Raw genomic sequence first — 18379 nt, forward strand, 5'->3', positions numbered from 1 at the left:
AAAAAAAAATATAAAAAAAAAAAAAAAAAAAAAAAAAAAATAAGGGTCGGGCATTTAGCTCAGTGATTCCACGGCCTGCCTAGCAAGCTCAGGGACCCAAGTTCAATCCCAGGTACCAAAAAAATAAAAATAAATTTAATTAGAAATTAAATAGTGCTTGATACAGTTAAGTGATGAGTAAGGTATTATAAATGCTTTTTATAGAAGATGCTCAGAACACAGTTTGAAGCTATATGGATACCACAGTAAAAGGACAATCTGTGTATTTTTTAAAAGCTAATGAAGACTAGTTAACAAATCACTAACCACTTGAAAAAACTTTCATGACAAAATAGGTATTTCCAAGGCTCTGACCTAAGGTTCCCAAAAAGCAAAGATCCCAAATTTGTAATTTGCTTCCAATTTACAAAACCCCAACCAAGGCAGGCACCAAGAGAATGATCTGCACCGTGGAAAATAAGAGAACCTGCAAGTCCCCTCTGGGGACGCCTCAATCTGGTGAGCTGCCTACAGCAGCAACAAGAGCCCATGCACAGGAAGGGCTGTTGGGCAGTCTCAACTCTTCCATTCAGCATTCAGTGCTTCAGGCACTGTTTTTACTGACTGGATTCTAGATCAGAAAAGAAGTCACGAAACAAAGCGTTTATAGAAGCTGCAGCGAAGTTACAGCTCCAGATTCTGCCCTGGCAGAACAAGGAGCAAGCATTGAACCTGGAAAAGCCAGGGCTGAAGACCCTGCCAATGCCTCGGCTCGGCTCTGCTCTGCTCCAGAATGCATGGAGCAGCAGGCCCATCGACAAAGGAAAAATGAATCCGAAATGAGTGCCCAAGTACGTGCCACACCAACATGCCATGGATTAATAGGGACACATTCTAAATACACACAGCAATCCTAATATTCACCAAAGCCGTCAAAGTGACAATGCAAACTAACAGAATTCTCTATTTACAATGTGCTCCGTTTCAGTAAAACTGAAAAGAGAAAACGTCCACTCTACAGCAGGACACGGAATGAGGACAGCTGACAGACACTGACACAGTTCTGGAGATTAGAGGAGCTCACAAGCAGCAGAGGCCAGGATGGAGGTTAACACACCAGCACTGGGAGAGCAGGTCAGGCGCCACCTGGTGCGGCCTCCCTGCCCCTCCTGTCCTTGCTGATCCAGCACCAGCAATTCTCCCCACCTACCTGAGAGCATCCCAGTTTCTGTGGACAAGGGTGGAGCCTTTCTTTACAGACAGGTTTAACAGCAAAGACCTAACCACGGCAAGCACATCAGAATTCAATTATGTGAAGGACAATTAAAACTGAATGATTTTAAACTGCTAATATTAATTTAATTCCTGTTTGGGCCCTTCAAAGGGGACTAATAAAACACAAAAGAGCATACAAAGACCAGAGAAAACTAAGTGCACGGACTTCACAACTGTGAAAGTTTTGTGCAGTTACCTTTGCTCCATGGAGGCAGGAGCAGTTAAATTACATTAAACCCCAGCCTTCACTTTAATATGCTCCTGCTGGCTTGAACCACCTGTGGCACATGCATGGCTGTCTGACCAGGTGGCCTGTACCACTAGTGGTACAAACGGGTCTAATCACTTTTATCAGTCAGTCATGTACGCATCACAGTGGTTTTAAGCCACCCAGCAGGGAGATTTACTATGAATTACAGCCCTGGCATGAATGTGTTAAAGGAGCTTTACTTCCAGATCTGCTAACCACGAACTGCTGCTACGGAGCACGCTACTGTGACAAGTGCTTGTCTTGTGCACTGGCCTACAGTTTAGGCCAAGGGTGACCACAGGTGACAAAGCCAAGGAAGGATCCCTCATCAGGGCCCTGAGACACCAAGTTATCTGTCACTATCCTATGGCCCGAGGTGCAGCCATGTGACGCTAGCCTGTCTCATTTTACTTGCCCTTCCTCTCAGGACCCAAAGTAGCTGCTTATCAATTTCCAAATGATGGTGAGGATATTTATGAGCACTGTCCCCAATTTTACCTTTGAAGGAATAAAAAGAACAGAGAATGTGCAATGTCTCTGGACAGCAAGACCCACTTGACTTCCCATCCTAAGGAAGATTCTACTGAAATCCCTGCTGCTCAGTCATGTTTCATTTAAGAAAGTCATTTAAAAAAAAAAAAAAAAAGAACTTCAAGTCTCACAACTGTCTCCTCCCTGTGCCTCTCTTGCCTCTCTCCGGCAGCGGTGGCTGCAGCTACACCAACAGAAAGCTGAAGAGAGCAGCAGACACTGAAGCAGCCGCAGCGCTTCTCTCCTGGCACCCAGGCGCCAGGGACCCACGCCCACGTCCAGCACCACAGCCCCGGTGCTGCCCCTCGCCACCCCTTGCTCACCGCCACCAAGCCAACCAGACGTGGACTTTCAATCGTGAGGGATTCAAGAAGCGGGAGGCGAGCCCATGTGCTGCTGGCGAGTAGCAGCAGTACGCAGACCAGTGGATCACACCTGCAGAAGGAACGGAGCCTGAGGAGGAGCCAGGCGGTGCTGCCGTGAGGGAAGTTTACGAGGAGGCAGAGGGCAGAGGAAAATTGGGCAGGCTCCTGGAAATCTTTGAGAACCAAGATCGAAAGCACAGAGCCTACGTTTATGTTCTTACAGTCCCTGAAGTATTAGAAGGTTGGGAAGAGTCTATGAATATAGGAAGGGAGAGAGAGTGGTTCAGAGTAGAAGATGCAATCGAAGTTCTCCAGTGTCATAAGCCCGTACACGCAGAGTTATCTGGAAAGATTAAAGCCGGGCTGTTCCCCAACCAATGGAAATTCCACATCCCCTCCCTTCCAGAAAACAAGGCCTTGCTCGGCACGACAGCACAGAGCCTGGGGCTGCCTTCCAGTGTGAGACAGGCCAAAGCGGGAGGACCTCCCCACTGCGCCCCAGCTCCCACCAGGAGAGGCTTCCCCAGTGTCGCGTCCCTGGCAAACATCTGAATGATGCTCGCAAACTATCTGAATTGGCCACACAGGGATTTCAAACGATTTGCATGTTTTTCAGATGCTTTCAGATCTTCTTTTTAAAATATAGGGCAAAATATTTTAATGAGACAAAGCCATGTGGAATTTTTTTAGATGCCTTAACTGTGCCCCTTTCCCAATGTTACTGTGGTTGTCATTTCTCACAGCATTTTCAGTTCTTGTCCATATAAGCAGTGTTGCTTATTTTGTGGGACATCAAATTATTTAATGGGGTATATTCCTCTTAAATTGTTAATTTGTAGCATTAGCTTATTCAGCAAATCTGTGGTTGGAATTAAGTTACAGAATTATACATGCTCACAGTGGCTTGGTAAATTCATTTGGAACTACTAAGTATCCAATGCTTCCTCCTCCCTCCCTGCACCTGTGAATCAAACAGGAGAATAAAGTCATCCTTTCCCCAGTGTAATAACCACTTTTTCTAGTAATAAATACAAGAAATGAGCTTTAGGTGAAATAAGTTTCTACAGTATTACAAATGATACTGACAAAAAAAACCGAAAGATTTTGGTTTATACCTCCTACCCAGACAAAAAACTACCGTAAGTATCCTACAGACTTAAAACCAGGGCCAGGGATGTAGCTCAGAGGTGCCGCACCTGCCTGGCAAGTGCCAAGGTCCTAAATTCGATCCTTGGTACCACCAAAAAAAGACAAAACCAAAGTTGATTTATTCTACCTCCTTATTAATAGAAAGAAGTTGAATACAGGAAAACTCAATGTGGCCAATGTACATTTCAAATATAAGAAAATACAGCATGATTTAAGGCAGTGCAATAATTTCTTTGCTAAGGTGCCAAAAAGCTACCATTAACATTATTAAGCACTACATCAAGAAAAGCACAAGGCTCTCCTGATTTATGGATTTCAGATTGCCAAGTAGTCTATAAGCAACGACTCATGCACCATCTAGTTTATTCAATTCCAAACCTCTTTACTCACCCACACGCCACATACTGTCCGTTCCTTGATGCGGCAATGCTTAATCCACGTAAACTGCCCTCATCCACAAATCTGTTAAGGCACTTCCTAGAGTTCATGTCCCACACATAAACTTCTCCATCCCCTGAGTGAAAGAGCCAGAGGATGGTTACTTGGTTTTGCTTTAAACATGAAACGCAAGTGAACTGACCATTCTTAGTCCCTTTTAATAGTAAAGACTTACTATAATCCTTCCGCTTCTAGGAAACGGGAAGAAATATTTCTTATACACATTCATATACACAGAAAAGTGCATCTGTTAGTCAGCATGAGAGTACTCAATACATAAGGCCAAGTGACCAGGGCACCAAATTTTTTATGATAATGAAGAATGAACTGAGCCAGGCATGGTGGCGCACTCCTGTAATCCCAGCACTTGGGAGGCTGAGGCAGGAGGATCGCTGTGAGTTCAAGACCAGCCTGGGCTACACAGCGAGTTCTAGGTCAGTCTCAACTACATAGTGAGACCCTGTCTCTCTCAAATAACCAAAAAAAAAGAACTAACCCAGACCACAAAGAATTTATAACGATTAAAACACATATAGTTCCTATTACTGAGCCATTTCAATAACAACAAATGCTAAATGTGAACAGTAAGCAATTTAGGGATAGGATTATGTTGGCAAGATAAACAAGATATTAAATATAAGGAAAAACACTTATTTCCATGGCAGACTGGCAATCTAATTGCCAGAGTCAGTTCTTACTCCTTCCTCCCTCCTGCAGCACTCGATTCCGACGATCACCATTCCCCCACACGTACTGCCCAAATCCGGAATGACCCTACGTCCCCCAGAGACGGCTCCCCACCACTCACCCTTCCTTTCCTGTGGGTGCTGTTCCACAGTCCACCCTTCCACATGTACTCCCATTCTCCCAGTCAGACTTCAATGAATTTCACTGTTTCACCAATTTCCTTTAAAAAAAAGTTTTCCTAGGCTACAGGGAAAGTGCAGGTCATATTAAACAGCCAGCCTTTCACTGTTACTAGTCAGGAAATGGAGAGCAAATGGCCACAAAGTGAATTCGAAAACTACACCTGGTATGTCAGTGTGTTCAGCCATCTATCTCCTCTTGAAGAACATCTGGACTATTTCCGGTTTTTTGCTAGTACTAATAATGGTGCTATGAACACTCAAAAATAAGTGAAATTTTAAAAATAAACCTGATATTTTTATTAAAACAAGAGACAGGCCGCTTTTGGTTAAATCTGAAATATCCACACATCCAAAGCTTCTCTCATGTCATTCACTTACCAGAATAGGTGTATATTTTCTTGCTGTCTGAAGTGAATGCAGATGCTGAAACCCTTCCATTAATCTTCATGCTTCCAATGAGCTCTTTGGTCTAGAAGAGTAAATATCATTTGACAATTATTAGGTGGCGTGGGAATCACACTGTGTAGAATCAAAACAATCTAGTGTTTTACATTCCACAACTTACTGGACTGTATGTACTGCTCTCTGCTCCAGTCTCCCCCACCTGCCCACAACTTCTCCCCCAGTCCCAGTGAGCGCCTCTCCTTGAGATGCAGGACTAAGGACAACCGAGTTAAGGGTCAGCACTGTCCTACATTTGGTCTGACTGGAGAAAAATAAGCAACAACTAGTAAGTCACCTTCATTGACAGCAAATGAGAATAGCCAGCAATGCCGTTGATGAGCAAGAAAGATCCATCTGGGGAGACTTCAAAGCTCCTCACTATTCTTTCTTTCAAACCTAGGAAAGCAGATGAATCAGTTAAAAGGGTTTCATATGGTTTTCAATAGAGCTGCATTCTAACAACTGAGCTGCTCACCTTTTAAAGGTCTGAATGCCGCAATTTAAAGCCCCAGGCTGACTCAGCAAATTTGATCTTGGGTGCCAAACATAAGGCCAGTGACAAAGTCAGTATGCAGGCCCTGGGTCCAGCCCCCAGGACCAGAAATGGAGGAGGAAGGAAGGGAAAGAGCAAGCACAGCAACTCTCTATTCCTTGCTGGTCAGCATTCATCATGGTAATTTCAGGCCAGCGATCCAGCCCTCCAAACAGTAAACACATCAACAAATTTCCCAAACGTAAGCAGCATGCCGCTAATCAACTAAAGAGTAAGTTATATAAGGGAAATGCACTGCCACCTGAGACAATCATTAAAAAAAATTAAGTAAGCTATTTGCTGGCCATTTACTTCTATTGTATAGAAATACAATCTTTATTAACTTTGTGTGTCAAAAATATTGAAAATGTACTCATGTCAATGTACTCAAGAACTGACTAGTAGCTAGGCATGGTGGTGCATGCCTGTAATCCCAGCATTTGGGAGGCTGAAGCAGGAGGATCACTGTGAGTTTGAGGCCAGCCTGGTCTACATAGTGAACTCAAGGCTGGCCTGAACTACAAAGCAAGACACTGTCTCAAAAAACAAACAAAAAACAAAGAACTGATTAGTTTCTAAAGATGGTATTCATGTAACCAAGTCACAAAAAGGGACATGTCTCTTTTTCCATACTTGAAAGGTTCACACTGATTATATCAGAGTACTCAGAGAGCCAAGTTACTCTCTAAAAAAGTTGCCTAACAGAAAGGAGACATAAGAATGGGTACAATTTAAACCAGGCATGGTGGCCCATGCCTGGAATCCCAGCACTCAGGAGGCTGAGGCAGGAAGATTGCCACAAGCTCGAGGCCAGCCAGCCTGGACTACACAGTTTTTAATTTTTTAAGGCCAGCCTGAATTTTATATATACCAACAGCCCGTTTTTTGAAGAAGAATGGATACAACTGGCTGTCCCTAGGAAAAGGGTAAAGGTGGCCATGGAGAAGGAACAGAAGAGCCTTTTCACTACCCTACCCACCCATGTATATAAGGGATTTTTGTACTGTGTAAATGTGCTGCCTAGTCAAAAAATGTTTATCTTAGGCTGCTAAGTGAAAATACTGACTAGACTAAAAGGTTTTAGAAAAATGCAAGTGCCTTGTCCCCACCAGGAAAACAATGGTTAAGGCTTCTACAGACCATCTCTAATCCCAGATAATGAAAACCTGACGGGTTAGGAGAACGCAACATTTGCACAATTCTGCATTCTCCACACACTATGTGCATCAGTTCAGCATTTCAATTTTCCACTTATGACAACCAAGAGTTTACACACGTATCAGGCTTGCATGTTCCTAACTAGTCGGCAATTTCCCCTTAGTCTAATGTTCTCGATTAACACCTATTATTACCACTATCACCAAGCTGTGCGCACCAAGCAGAGAAGGGAAACATCAGGAGGAAAGACGAACGCCAAGTCTCAGCAGCAACTGGGGGCTCGATCATCATGCCTGCCACAGGCAGGTCCAGGATAGAGATGACCAACCGTCTTAGCCAACCCCTCAGGTACTTTCTCCTTTTCAGAAGGGATGCAAGACAAAGAAAGACCTAGGTCCTCCCCCTTGCTATAGTTTATGCTGGCCTTGACCTCACTCTGTAACCCAGGCTGGCCTCAAACTGCCAGCGATCCTCCTGCCTCAGCCTCCCAAGTGCTGGGATTACAGGCGTGCACCACCACACTTGGCCAAATCCATTCCTTTTGATTAGTCAAAAATGTAAAAATACTAACTACTACATATCGCTATTTCAACATGAGAAGGCTGATAACCTTGCAACAAAATGTAGTCCATGGAGCGGCGGCATCTCCTAGGAGCTGGTGGATGTGCAAAGTCAGATGTGCTTCTGACCTACAGAATCATAATCACCACTGAGGCACACCCCACTCCCCCAACAGCTAAGCCGTAAGCACATTAACTTCTGGAGAGCCCGGCTTGCAGTTAAGATAAACCAAGACCTTACCTGGAAAATATCGTTAGAGGTGTCTGAGAACACAGGAAAGGGAAGACTGGAAATGCTGAAGATAAACATCCTAAGTGTTTCTCAAGCTGGCCTCCCTCACACTCACTCGCTAATAGGAAAACGGCTAGAGAGTGCTATGGTACTCTCGTCCTTTTATAGCACACATATGCAGTCTAACAAGGAGACCGTTATGGCCTGTGCAAAGATTTACATTAACCCAGCAAGGCTCACTACAATGGCTATGGTTCCCCAAAGAACCAGGAAGTGTCACTGTATTCTGTAGTACCATGGGTAAGGGAACACAGGGAAGGGATGGGAGGTAGAGGGTAAATTTTCACCTGATGCAAAAAGAGTCCTTTCTTTAAAATATATGACTTTAATATATATGTATATATACTTCATATATATACATATATATTAAATTCCTCCAGAGCCAGGGATTTAGCTCACTGGTTCCCCCACATGCCTGGCAAGCACAAGGACCTGAGTTCGATCCCCGGTACCAAATAAATAAATAAATAAATTCCTCCAAAAGTAATGCTTTCTTTCTTTCAAATATAAGGCAAAGTTTATTATAAGGAACACCAGAATTACAGAGTCTCTATTGGAGAAGAGAAACAATCAATCCAAGGAGCTATAACTCAGGTTTTGTAGCTCCCTAGCTCATCTCCTTTCTGCTGCCTCAACTGCGAGGTGCACAGCTAAATATCTGCCAAATTTCTCACTGGATCTAAGAGGATATGTGCAAATACATGATCTTTCCATAAGCATGCAGTAAGAAAGTTCACTGCTTTCATTCAAACATATTTCATTCAACACAATCATATCTTCCAAATACGAAGACTCCTCTGGGATGAGAAAAGTGGTTGTGAGCATGGTTGTGAGCAGTGGTGGCAAACCTATGGCACACATGCCGCAGTGGGCTCTTTGTTTTCAGTGAAAGCTCTAAAAGGTTCACTGTCACAGACATGAACTCAGGCTGGGGGGACAAGGCACGATGGGTGTGTGTTCAACAGAAATCTTACCTCTCACTTGATGCACGGGGATTAACTTCCCAGCTAGCATATCATAGACGTAAAGAACCTTGCTGTGAGTGCTTGTGGCTAAAACCTGTTCTCCATTAGCACTAAAACAAGCCTTGAAGATTGGAAACTTTTCCAAATAGATGCTCTGGATTTTAGGATTTGTTTTGCCATCAACCTATAACAAGTACAAATCATTTCTATCAGTCATTTCTGTGAGCTCTTACTCTGGCAGTAAATATTCCTCACTGCAAGTCTTCATTTAAAAATGCATACCTGAAACAGTGAAAAGGCGTTATCTAAGCCAGCAACCATCACAACCTGGGCACAAGGATGGAACTGGACGGACGAGATCTGGGCAGTGGTAGGCCGCTCAGCATTGGCATGCTGGCAGTTCTTCATCTATGGGAAACAAAGTTGGAAGTCAATTAGTTCAAATGGATCCATATCATTTAGAGCATGAAGAAAAAATATTATGGATGCTAACAGAAGAACTGGAACGGTAACTACCTAAGAGTACAGCCCTGGCATCAGCTAACAAGTCCCTTTACAACACTAGAATCCATTTTTACCATCTCACAAATGAAGGGACAAACCATTAAGGTCCTTTCTAGATCTAGAATTCTAAATTTATAAGCAATCTTAAAGCACCAGAATAGTCATCTCCCTAAGAGCCATCCAGGTGAGTTAGGAGACTCCATCTGGGGAAATCCTACTCCTCCTCTGGTATCTCTTCATTGATAGCCAAGTACAAGAGGCACCATGTAGCTGTTCCCACACCTTTAAGGACAGCATGGGTTGCTGACGGTCTCTCAGGCATGTCATTGCTAGTTTAAAGTGATGATATCATGCATTACTTGGAATGCTTTCAGTTACTTCTTTTGTTTTTACAGGTTTTCCATCTGCATTAAAATTCAAAACAAGCGTTATGTGCATGTTTTCTTTTAAACTACTGAAGTTAAGTTTTTATATGGACTGTATTTTCCATGCAGGTAAATTTACCCTATGAGACACTGAAAGAAATGTACTCAGGAGAGGGAAGGAAGGAGAGAGATGATCACTCTGTCTCCTAATGATTTACCGTAAGAGCTCTCCTGCCCCATCAAAATACACGTGCCATTTTATAGCAGAGGAAAAATATCTGTCATAAAGAGACCTGTTAACTTGATAGGTATTTAATGGAAGCAATGTGCTGGGCAGGCACGTGGTTACCACAATGAACCAGCTGGACATGATCAGTTAGAAAGCGGATAGTACAGACCACTTTAAATAAAGTCCTTTCGAAGGTGCCTTTTCCAACAAGAAATAATAATGAGCTAGCCACCAGCAGTGCTTAGAGTGCAAACAGACAGAAAGAAGAGCAAAGGCAGTAGTTTAGAGGCAAGCAAGGGTCCAGCATATTCAGGAAACAGAAAGCCTGCATAGCCCAAGTAGGAGAGACAAAAGAAGTCTGAGATGAAGAAGATGTGGGTAGAAGCCAGCTGCTCAAAGACACTGGAGACGATGATACAAATTCAAAAGACTGAAAAAACTAATGAAAAGTGACCTGGCCAGGCGTGGTGGCGCACACCTGTAATCCCAGCACTCGGGAGGCTGAGGGAAGAGGACTGCTGTGAGTTCAAGGCCATCCTGGGCTACATAGTGAGACCCTGTCTCAAAAAAGAAAAGAAAGAGAGAAAAGAAAAGAAAAAAGAAAAAGAGAAGTGACCTGACCTGCTATGTTATTTCTAAAACCTTTCTCTGGCTACTAATTACAGAGCCACTACAACAGGCCAGGTGAGAGATGACAGAAACATGGGCAAGGCTGCTACCAATGACAATGAAGAGAAATCAAATACTATTTCTACAATGAATACTTCTGAATTATTTTTTCCAAAAGGAAAGAGAAACTAAGTACTTACTAAGGCAAAATAATAGCAGGCACATTTAATCTCACACATATTAGTAATCCATATATCTGTAACTGGGAAGCAGACTGGATTTCAGAGATAAGTACTAGATAGCTCTCAAGTTCACTGATTCTCACCTTCAAGATTCCTCTTGGAAGAGAAGCTGATGTGGACAAGAAATTCCCAGTCCTTTGCAACAAATCATCTTCATCCTCTTCACTTTCATCTAAGTCAAACAAACCCACAGGCTGATCTTTAGAATCAAGGAGATAGGCCTTTACCTACCCCAAACTTTCAAATTTCTAATGTCAAATCCCTTCCCAGCCACCCAACCTTTGGTGAAAGCAAAACAATAAAATATATTTAAAAGAAAGATGACAAGGCAATTACATAAAGTTAAAAATCAAAGCTTGACTCTGGAAAGAAAGACTCACACACGGTGACTAATGATGAAGTGAAACAAAATTCAAATAAAGCCAGCCATTTCATTTAAAAAGAACCAATTCTGGTGCCAGGGATTTTTAGCTCAGTGGTTCGGCCACCTGCCTCGCAAGTGCAAGGTCCCAAGTTCGATCCCTGACACCAAAAAAACAAAAGAACCAATTCATAATTATTGCAAAATTATCAACAGGGTAGATAGTTATCTAGCTTAATACATGTGACAGAACTAGAACTTCAACTGACTGAAAGATCAATGTCAGCAAACTGCGTAATCAAGACTTCAAAAAGCAAAAAGGACTGCTTTTCCCCTGGACATGAGATGATTCCAGTAGGGAGCAGATGAGAAGCCGAGAAGACTTTGTAGGACACTCGTGGGACGAGGGCGGGATCCAGAACTATAAAGCTATCTAAGTTTCTCGAGTCAGGTAAACCATCAGGCTTTGGACTGAGACTGCAAAACGCTACAGGTAGGATTAAGGATAAAATAAATTATAAGAAAATCTTCCAAAAACTGAAAGCCAGCTCTGAATTTCACAATTGCTCACTGGAATAAGATGCTCTGGGGGGCCAGGGGGTTTATTTAGCTCAATGGTTTTGCCACCTGCCTTGCAAGCACAAGGATCTGGGTTCAATCCCCATTATCAAAAAACAAAAAAGATGCTCTGGGATTTCTAGTGCCCCTGCCCAGCAACCTACCCAGGAACAAACACACAAGCTATCACTCTAATTATAATTAATCCGTATTACTTTTCATATACGACATCTAGCACTCCATGAAACAGAACCACACAAATATTGATGAAATAATATAACTGAAAACCAAAACAAGAAACAGACAATCCCTACAGGAGTAGTGGAATTATATCAATACAAACTTTAAGAATACTGTAAGTAAACACAAGATTTAGAATTGAGCCAAAGAATGCCTAATGGAGAACCAAATGGACATTCTAAAAATTTTTTTAAATATACTAATTAAAAGGTAGCCCCCAGTGGATGATTTTAACAATATATCAAAATTAGCTGGGGCCAGGGACTTAGCTCAGTGGTTCCACCACCTGCCTTGCAAGCGCAAGGACCCAAGTTCAATACGTGGTACCAAAAAAAAAAAAAATTAGGTGGAGAGAGAATCAATGATCCAGAAAATGGAACCAAAACAAACATAGAAAAAGAAAACACAAAACAGAGTAAACACATTTAACAAACATGTACAGTGGTATGCTAAAAAGGAAGACTTAAAACAGAAACAATATTTCACAAGATAAAAGCAAAAATTTTCAAAACTTAGCAAAGACGTCACGTCAGATTGAAAAGCACCACAAATCCTAAGAACATAAAGCAAGCAGAATGACTGGAGGGGTGAGGCTGGGGAATCAATTAAAACAACATTAACAAAAGAATCCACAATGCTGATTTGCAGAGATGTATGATGCTAGTTCTGCGGTTCTGTGTAAAAGAGAACACTTTCCTCTATAAGAAGACCACTGTGAAGCTGGGTGCTCATCCTCATCCAAGTCAGTGTACTCTGGGCAAGTCACTTCATCTCTCTAACGCTCTCTCTCATCTGTAAAAATGAAGATACAGCTGGGCGTGGTGGCACACGCCTATAATCCCAGAAACAGAAGGCTGAAGCAGGGGGACCATTCAGGTTCAAGGCCAGCCTGAACTGCACAGTGAGACCCTGTCCCAACCTCTAACACTCAAAAAATGAAGCTACAGACTAGCATATCCCAGATGGTAGCAGACTCACTGTTGACTTGGCCATTTCCTTTTTCTTCTGGGCACAGAGCCAACCTACACTTCGCAACAGCCCCTGCAGTTAATGTGGCCTCAGGACCAAGCTCTTCCCAATAAGATGGAGGCTAAAGTATCACACACCACTTCCAGGTGAGACCAACAGTAACCTCCTTTGGGTAAGCCCCTCTTCCCCTACCAGCCAACACAACCCAAGGATGGGAGACCCCTGCCAACTTGGGTCCACGAAGTAAAGTACCACATACCCATCAGCCCAATTTACATGAACAAGAAAATAACTTCTACGTGATTAAGCCCCTGGAGTTAGGGGGGTTTTCTGTGTCCATAGGACCTTAACTGTAACTATGTGATCTAAAATGTTGGGTTCACAGCATTCTAAAATGAATAACTTATACCTCACACAGGAGGGAAGACTCATGACCTAAGCTCTAAAAGCTGCTAGAGGGCTGAGGCAAGAGAACAGAAAGACTGACACCATGTCAAAAAAAAAATTAAGAATAGAAATAATAAAAAAAATTAAACCTTAAAAGATAGAACAGAAATAACAATTTTGCGCATGAAAAGAGTTCACAAAGTACAATTTTTCACTTGTAGTATAATGATGGTGCTCAAAATTTTCAGAATCTGGAGCATTTCACATGTTGAATTGGGTATGCTCAACTGGAACTAAATAAGCCATTCGCTATTTAAAAAGCTTCCCTCAGAGAAATGGTAAACTGAAAATTCTTTTTGTTTGTTTGAAACACTAAGTCTTAAGGAACCTAAGAAAACACAAAGAACAAATAAAGGGACATATTTGCTAACTTAAAACATTTGCGCCGACACTCACCATCTGAAGATGTTTTCCGCTTACTCCTCTCTGCCCAGGCAGGTACACCCCCCATGGCATGTTGGAATCTGAGCAAAAACATTTTTTAAAAAGTTGTGATAATCGGGCCGGGGGTTTAGTTCAGTGGTTCTGCTGCCTGCCTTGCAAGCACAAGGACCCGAGTTCGATTCAAAAAAAAAAGTTGTGGTAAACCACTGTACATTCACAGAGCTTGATACAGGTTACAGCACCCTTCAGAGTATGAGCAGAAATGTCTTCGAGAGAAGTTAGCTGCCTTGACTCACGTGGACTAGTCCCAAACAGCCTATACTAGAAACTTCCATGCACCTCTGCCACCTCCCCCAGCCTGATACAGGACCCAGGACCATGGCTGTCTTATCTGCACACATTAACACATCTCAGTAGTCAGGACTAAATAAAGTCTCTATGGTTACAATCCAATGCCATAATACACACAACACATAATAGAACACACCTGAAAAAACTGACCAGGTTGTTCAGAATGTACAGAACTGCACCACGTTATCATATGAATAAAACAGGAGCATTTTACTCTGGAAAAAGTAAAAATTTTTCTTTTTTAGTACCAGGGATTGAACTTGGGACCTTGCACTTGTGAAGCAGGCGGTGGAATCACTGAGCTACATCCCCAGTCCAGGAAAGAGTAAATTTTAAGACAAATACCATAGGGGTACAGTGGTGCACACCTGAAATCCCAGGTAGGCTAAGGCAAGAGGAGTGCAAGTTCAAAGCCAGACTGAGCAACTCAGCAAACCTTATCTCAAATCAAAGAGGGCCAAACATGTAGTTCAGACAGAGCACTTGCCTAGCACGCGTAAGGTCTAGGCTGGAGACTCAGTTCCAAGAGGGAGGGCGTGAGGCACATGTGTTCTAAGGGACTGATAGTTAGAAGAGGGCGAAGAGCTACTGTAAGCTTTTAATGCAGAAGTGCAAATTAGCCTACCAAACTAAGCCATACACAAGCAGAAAACTGAACTATATAAAAATTATTTTCACAAATTAGATATTTGGATGGCATTTCAAGTTTTTTTAATACTTTTCTTTGCGTTTGCTATATTCCTGCTCCCCAACTACTGGCCTGGAGTCACTGTATCCCATAGCAATGTTTCCGCCATTGGATTAGAAATGGGACCACCCAAGAAGCTGCTGCAAAAAGTTAAAAAAAAAAAAAAAGAAGCTGCTGCAGCCAAATATGGAGCAAACCCAAGTCCACTCTTGGGAATGAAGCTCCCAGTAACTCACAGGAACAAGGACACTTACTCTTCTTTAAGTCTCTTCTGAAGCTTCTTTTTTGAAAGCTTACTTTCACTGGCATTTTTCATCATATCTTTCCGAAACCGGTTGTTCCTCATGTCAACCCTGTGAAATACAAAACAATATATACTGAATGATCTTTAGGATCGTCATAAATTGGTGCTGCCTTTAGTATTCTGACAAAGCATGACTGTAACAATTAGGTCAAGAATTGTAAGATATAGAACATCACAACTGCATAATCTCCATTCTTCCTGCTGTGGAGGTAACACTTTAGAGAGAGCTAGCATTTTGGAAAACTCACACCATGAGTTACCTAGACATGTATACTTTATGACATTCTTCAAAATAAATCCCAAGTAACTCAAAGAATTAAATTTAAAAAGAGTAAACCTGAAAATACTATTTAAGAAAAATAAAGGTAAACACTTGTCTCTCAGATAAAGAACATTTCCCTGTTAACACTAAAACTGAAGGAAGGCTATAATCCCAGCACTCGGGAGGCTGAGGCAGGAGGATTGCTGCGAGTTCGAGACCAGCCTGGGCTACAGTGAGTTCCAGGATATCTGAACTAGATATAGATAGTGAGACCCTGTCTCAAAAAAAAAAAAAAAAAAAAAAAAAAGCCATGGATGTAGCTCAGTGGAGCTGCACCTGCTCAGCAAGTGCAAGGTCCTGAATTTGATCCCCTGTACCAAAAGGAAAAAAGCCACAGATTTAACGATCTAAAATTTAAAACTATGCATAGAAAGCTGGGGAAAACATGTATTAAATGACACACAATAATCTGAAATTTTTAACGTGCAAAAAACTTGACATACTAAGAGTAAGAAACAGTCTCCAATAAACAGAGACTTACAAGAAATACCAAGCATGAATACTATTTTCTCATTTCCCACCATTAAACTCACATAAATAAACCAACATGTGGGGGCTGGGAATTTGGCTGAGTGGTTCCGCCGCCTGCTCTGCAATCGCAAGACGAAAGATCCTGAGTTTGATCCAGGTACCAAAAAAAACAAGCAAACATCTAAGAACCTGGATTCCTACAAGACCTTGCAAGGACACGGGAAACTGGTAGATGTAGTCTAGCAGCATTCATCAAGAGCCTCACAATTAGCGGTGCTCTAAATAATTCTCTCACAAGATTAATTTGAAAAGCAAAAAAAAAAAAAAACAAAACCTTATTCAGAAAGATGTTTATCTCAATATTAATTTACTATAAAACATGAATCTTAGCCAGGCATGGTGTGCATGCCCGTAATCCCAGCACTCAGTAGGCTGAGGCAGGAGGATCAGTATGAGTTTGAGACCAGTCTGCTACATAGTGAGACCCTGTCTCAAAAAACAAACAATAACAACCAAAAATGAATCTTACAATAGCTATATAAATTATGGTTGATTCATACAACAGCTATTTAAAACTAGTTTGTTTTTTTTTTAAGAAATACTTGCAATGTAACTTTACACAAAACACTCAAAACATTAAGCAAGAAGTACATTCTCGTCTATGAAACAACACAGTATACGCGCTAGCTTTCTTTGTGGAGGTTCACAATACCACATTAAAAAGTTCCCAGCCTTCTGGAACATTTACTACGGCAGATTTTGCTCCCTCTACAAATGAAAACAGGTACCTGCCCAACTTGTCCAGGGTCACTTTGACTGAGGCCAATTAAGGCTCAGCTGACCACGCAGCCCACACTGTAGACTTAGGAGCGCACCGGATGGGGGCTACCCTCCCTCCCTCCACAAAGCAGTTATGAATAACCTCCTCTTTTCCATACTTCCGGAAGTCCCAATCATCACATGATCACATTGTTTATAAAAATAATTTTAAAACCTGCAAAATTATTTTAAAAATACCCACAGGAATTCTGAAAGGTAACTTACATTTCTTCATCTTCATCTTCCTCATCCACCCAAACTGGCTTCTTCTGAGGGGGGAAATTATCTTTTGCTTCATTTTCCACTTCTGAGTCATCAGAGTCTTCGTGCACCGGAACCTATAAAATACAAACTACCTTCAGACACTGAGTTTTTCCTTAACTCCCTGACTCCCTGCCTTGTAGCTAAGACTTATAGGCTGACTGTTTTTGTTTTGGTTTGGTTTTTTTTGCCCTCTGATGAAATAATGGGATGGATAGACCGCTACCATAGCAAAATGCTGGAAGCAGGGAGAGCAGAAGAGAACCAATCCTACTGCCAGCTGGACAAGCAGGGAAGAGCAGGCAGTCAAGAGAAAGCCCACGCCCAGAAAGGAAAAGACCGCATCAGACAGGAACGAAAGCTAAACTGAGATGAAGAGAGGGACAGGAGAAATGTAGAGCTACAGGACGCAGGGAGACTAGTTAGAGCCCAAGAGAACAGTTGAAAATCAAGTAATTCCTATTTCAGATACACCTCTTCTTCATTTTCAAATGTTCTTGGCCCCAATCTCTCAAACTTTATACTAGCAAACCTAATCCAGACCGCAAAAATCTTCTCCAAATGATCGTGCCCATTCCTCACCCCACAAGACAGCAAAGGCCCAAGATTTCTACTTGCACTACGACTGAGGAAGATCCAAAGCTCAACCTTAGCCTGGACAGCTTAGTTTCAAAACAAAGAAAATAAGAAACAGGGCTGAGGATGTAGCTCGGTGAGAGCGAAGAGGGTTTGGCAATCACAAGATACTTGATAAATCAGCGCTGATTTGGCGAACACTGGCAGTAATGCTCCGCAGTAATTCTCAGGGAAGCTTCCCTTGGTCACCGTATCTAAATTTCACAGCCTCCTCTACACCCATTTTCCTTTCCCAAATGGTTTCTCCTTTCTTTTCAGCCCTCCTCACCAACATAGTTAATTTTAGTTAGCTCCTTTACTTTCGGATTGTCACTAATAGTTACACAAGATCAAGAGGGCAGTTCCGTCTGATGCTACTTCTGTCTCTTCCAGTGCCTAAAACAATGCCTAGGCATTCCTATCCTGGACGAAAGCCAGGACCAGAGAGGAGTAAGCACAAAAATTGTAATCACGCAGTTTGCCGTTGCCAGGAAGTGTCTGGCACGCAAACACCTGCAACTGTTGCACAGACGCACTAACGATCGTTCTCAAAAACTGGGTTTGCGTCGCGATCACGCGGGGAGACTGTTAAAACGCAGACTCCCAGGCATTAACAAGACAGAACCCTGGAACGACAAGGAGGAATTGCGCAGGTGATCCAACGACCTGGCCGACGCCGGGCAGAGCACAGGGGAGCCAAGCGGTGCAGAGATCGAGGCCAGAGTTTGCCAAGCTAAGTGAGCCGAGCGCCCGCAGGATCCGAGGCGCAGCTGCCCCTCTGGGGCGGGGAAAGTGCGGTCTCCGCCCTTGCAGCGATCTCGGGTCCAGCGCCG

The 18379-nt window shown here is 42.6% G+C and overlaps 1 protein-coding gene and 1 pseudogene across 2 annotated transcripts in view; one reads left to right on the plus strand and one right to left on the minus strand.

Moving 5' to 3' along the window:
- The window catches only part of Utp18 (UTP18 small subunit processome component), a 27606-nt gene extending 9750 nt beyond the window's left edge, over positions 1-17856 (minus strand). The window contains exons 1-10 of one of the 2 annotated variants that reach the window (XM_010620179.3): positions 17836-17856; positions 16896-17008; positions 15009-15107; positions 13728-13795; positions 10840-10928; positions 9090-9215; positions 8817-8991; positions 5596-5696; positions 5235-5325; positions 3940-4063 (exon numbers count right to left, since the gene is read on the minus strand). In XM_010620179.3, coding sequence (XP_010618481.1) covers positions 3940-4063; positions 5235-5325; positions 5596-5696; positions 8817-8991; positions 9090-9215; positions 10840-10928; positions 13728-13795; positions 15009-15107; positions 16896-17008; positions 17836-17841 — 992 coding nt within the window. In that variant the 5' untranslated portion in view covers positions 17842-17856. Of the gene's footprint in view, positions 1-3939; positions 4064-5234; positions 5326-5595; positions 5697-8816; positions 8992-9089; positions 9216-10839; positions 10929-13727; positions 13796-15008; positions 15108-16895; positions 17009-17835 lie in introns of those variants that run through there. The other variant, XM_010620180.3, reaches the window with a different exon arrangement.
- Positions 777-2952, plus strand: LOC104859584 (annotated as a pseudogene).
- Positions 17857-18379: the final 523 nt, after the last annotated feature.

The sequence above is a fragment of the Fukomys damarensis genome, unplaced genomic scaffold (genome assembly GCF_012274545.1).
Source record: "Fukomys damarensis isolate Sample0158 unplaced genomic scaffold, DMR_v1.0_HiC HiC_scaffold_13, whole genome shotgun sequence".
Taxonomy (NCBI): domain Eukaryota; kingdom Metazoa; phylum Chordata; class Mammalia; order Rodentia; family Bathyergidae; genus Fukomys; species Fukomys damarensis.